Source organism: Lactuca saligna, chromosome 5, assembly GCF_052625555.1.
Source record: "Lactuca saligna cultivar CGN05327 chromosome 5, ASM5262555v1, whole genome shotgun sequence".
NCBI classification, from domain to species: Eukaryota; Viridiplantae; Streptophyta; class Magnoliopsida; order Asterales; family Asteraceae; genus Lactuca; species Lactuca saligna.
The window spans coordinates 311,785,326-311,789,357 of NC_136421.1; the positions used below are offsets into that span (position 1 = coordinate 311,785,326).

Sequence of the window (4,032 nt, forward strand, 5' to 3'; positions counted from 1 at the left end):
ACCCATTTTTATATAAACCACTAACAAGTATAGTCAAGCATGTTGCCCATCACATGGCATTCATTTTACCCATTTTTATATAAACCACTAACAAGTATAGTCAAGCATGTTGCCCATCACATGGCATGGTAACGAGTTAAGAGGAGAAAACCCGATAAATGTCAAATATTAAAAAAAAATAATTTTAACTTAAGTTTATTCATACAAAAAAAAATGATCTGTTAGTAAAACCGTCAGAAGCTTCGAAACAGAGGACTTTTGTAGTTTTATCTTAAAAAATTTGGAATAAAATTGTTAAAAATGTATTTAAAAAGTTGTATTAAAAAAGGCTGTACAAACCATAAAAAGTAAATTTCCGAAGAAAAAATTATTTTTGTGACGAATTTGAAAAAAAAAATCTAAACCGTATATGATAAAATTTAATTTTTGGATCAAATTCGTGATAAAATTTAAAACTTGATCTAAAACTATAGATACGAAGTATGACATATTATGCATGATATAATAGATGGAAATAAAAAGACAAAGTTGGTTATGTAATAATTTAGCTTTGCTTGCAATTTAAAGATTTTTTTTTATAAAAAATATTTATTATTTAAAAAACAACCAATTTCAGTATACGATTCTTTTCTCGAACCATAAATCAATTTTGGAATGTGAAGTATACTGTTATTTTACATAAAAAATTTAAAAATAATTTAAAATAAATTTCAAATTTTATGTTTTTTAAATCGTATATCTTTTGCATGAGGTGTGAGACTGATCTCAAAAAAGAATGCAACCAAATATTATAAATATATCATTTTTGGGTTAATTACACAATTTTTAATCATGCTATTTAACTTCATTTTTTTCTACAATTAAATTAAATGTATCATTTATAATAAAGTTTAATCTATCATTTTGATGTTAATCACACATTTTTTAAGGGAAAAACTTGAAACTGAAACTAAAAAAATTAACAAATACCGAAAATCAACCTAAAAATCCGAAAACCATACTGAAAAAAACGCACAAAACGACTGCAAGACCGGTTTGAAAAGGATCAACCCGTTTCGAAACTGATCCAATCCAAGACGGACAAAACCGGCCGGCACATGTACAAGTCTAAGAGGTCACGCTTCATCTATCTTAATGGGCCGGATATAGTCTAATGGGCGGTTCCTCGTCGGGCCGCATTGTGGCCTTGTTATTTGTATCATTCGTTGCATTGAACTTGAAGGAACTTGAAGGCTTGAGCCTTGAAGCATCAAAGGTGAATTTTTTGATTAAAGAAGAGGGAGGGCGAAATTTTTGAAAACCCTATTTCCCACCACTGGATCTACCCGCCAAATCTGCAAAAGCAAACAAGTTATACTCTCGAAGCTCATAAATCGTGAGACCCAGAACTATTAACGCCTTCAGCCGCTTCTTTCGCAAACTCTTCCTTCGTTCTTTGGTATTTAGGTTCGTGTTGATTTGATTCGATCGATTATAACTTGTTGTTTTCGTTAAAGCATCTTGAATTATAACGATGGAAAGTTTATATTTGATTTTATGTTTGAATTCATCATAGTTTGGATTTTATATGCGCATGTAAGGTTTACTAGTGTTTTTCCGTTAAGCAGAGTTGAAAATACTCCGGTGGTTTAATTTTTGTTTTAGGATTCCAATTAATAACGTTATGCGTGGATTTATTAGACTACACGGAACCCTAATTCGATATGTGCTTGTAATCATGTTCCCTGACTATTTCTTCCCCTGATTTAGCCACAACTCTTTTTGATTCTTCATATATTGATTGTTTTTCATGTTTTATTTAATTTTGTTTTACCGGAATTCATTTATGAAGTGGTTGTGTAGGTGTGAAAATGGCAGGGAAAGGTGGGAAGGGACTCTTGGCCGGAAAAACAACGGCTGCAGCTGCAGCTGCAGCTAACAAAGACAAAGATAAGAAGAGACCAACTTCCCGATCATCTCGAGCTGGTCTTCAGGTATCCACCCATTCTATCCGAGAATTTCCTCTTTGTTCCTTGTGATTTTGTCATTCAATCCCTAATAAATCAATTCATTTTTTTTTTTTTTTATGAATGCTTACAATGATTTATGCAAATAACGAAGAAAAGAAACCATAGTATTTATTTAAGGATAAACGGGCAATTGGTCATAGGGTTTAGGTCTCAATTTGATTTATGTTTGTGTTTAGTTGAATCCTATATAATGTTCATGTCCCTTTCTTTGATATCATGTGTAACAACTAATAAACTAAAATCAAATCTTGTGATTTTGCAACTCAGTTTCCAGTTGGAAGAATCCACCGCCACCTGAAAACAAGAACATCTGCAAACGGAAGAGTTGGAGCCACAGCTGCAGTCTACTCAGCAGCCATACTTGAATACCTAACAGCTGAAGTACTTGAGTTGGCTGGAAATGCCAGCAAGGATTTGAAGGTGAAGAGGATCACGCCACGTCATCTGCAGCTTGCTATTCGTGGTGACGAAGAACTTGACACCCTAATCAAAGGCACCATTGCTGGAGGTGGTGTCATCCCTCACATTCACAAGTCTCTTATCAACAAAACCACAAAGGAATGAACACCCATCACTCATCCTTTAATTACATTTGTCTTAGATGCTTTTTTTTTTTCATGGATCTTAATCAAAACTTTGTTGAAATTGTTGACTGTGTAGTTGGTGTGTTTGTAATTTGTGCCAAGGGTGTATGTAGTATGCCTTTGAACTGTAGACTGTAGGATTGGACATGAACATGGACATGGTATGGCTTTTTAATTTGTGTAACTTATATAAAACCAATTGTTATTTTGTTGTCATTTTTGGGTATGCTTGTGAATTAAATTATTTTTAAAAGTTTTGTAAATTAACAAGCTGTTGGTTGGTATTTGCTTTGGCTCTTCAAGGTAACGGGGAATTGACCATAATAAAATGTAGGGAAATTGAGTAATCTAATTCTTATAAACTATAAACAACCATTTTAATAAAAATAAACAACAATTTTTTTTGGGAAATTGACCATATTCTTTGGAATATCATATTTTGGAGTATGTAATTTTGTTCTGGATTTATGATTTGGAATATGATATTCTGAAGTATTTATAATCTTGTTTTGGAGTGGGTGTTGGTTGGTAGGATTTTGGTATGGAATTTGACATCTTGTATGTTTCGGATTGAAAAAGTGTATTCTGAAAAAGTGTATTCTGTACTTCAATTCGGAATGATCGTACATTTCAAAGTGTTATTCCAGAGAGCTAGAATTAGGGTTTTTGTATGTTTTTGTTCTAAAGTGTATTCTGTACTTCAATTCAGAATGGTCGTACATTTCGGAGTGGGTGTTGGTTGGTAGGATTTTGGTCTGGAATCTGACATCTTGTATGTTTCGGATTGAAAAAGTGTATTCTGTACTTCAATTCGGAACGGTCTTACATTTCAAATTGTGATTCCAGAGAGCTAGAATTAGGGTTTTTGTATGTTTTTGTTCTAAAGATGCAATACATTTGTATGTTTAATATATTTGTGTCTTTGATACTTTTGATAAACGTTTCGGAATTTCAAGTTTCGGTTTTTAGTGGAGGGTAATGACAACGTATTGACGGATGTATGCAGTATCTTGCTTCGGATTACACATGTTTTGGTGTAGATATAAGCAATGATATCGACTTTGTTGGGTTAGTTACCTTGGTTGCTTCCAAGTCCATATTACACACTAATCAAATTCGTCTATCTTTTCAATGTCTCGGATCAAATATGGTTATGCAGATTCTTGACGATAGTGATATTAGATATTTTTTTTAGTTTTGTTACTACTACGGCTCCCAACATAATACAATTGTTTGTTTTTAATAATGTTACGGAAAGTGGCACGAATCGATTTCCTACGGAAAATCGTTCTAGAAATGGTTCTTCAGGTGCTGGAAATAACCAAATTTGTAATTTATTATCGATGACCATCAACCATGTTCCTTTTTACAATGACCCTATAGATGGGGGTGATTATAAGTCTAAAGGTAAGACTGTTGTTCACGCTGACGTTACTGTT

The 4,032-nt window shown here is 32.9% G+C and overlaps 1 protein-coding gene across 1 annotated transcript; it reads left to right on the plus strand.

Moving 5' to 3' along the window:
• The first annotated feature begins 1,233 nt into the window (after positions 1-1,233).
• LOC145048603 (putative histone H2A variant 1) lies at positions 1,234-2,809 on the plus strand. The gene is made up of 3 exons (XM_078997136.1): positions 1,234-1,446; positions 1,843-1,973; positions 2,277-2,809. The coding sequence occupies exons 2-3, from the start codon at positions 1,851-1,853 to the stop codon at positions 2,571-2,573; spliced, it is 420 nt and encodes a 139-aa protein (XP_078853262.1). The 5' UTR covers positions 1,234-1,446; positions 1,843-1,850; the 3' UTR covers positions 2,574-2,809.
• The last annotated feature ends 1,223 nt before the right edge of the window (positions 2,810-4,032 follow it).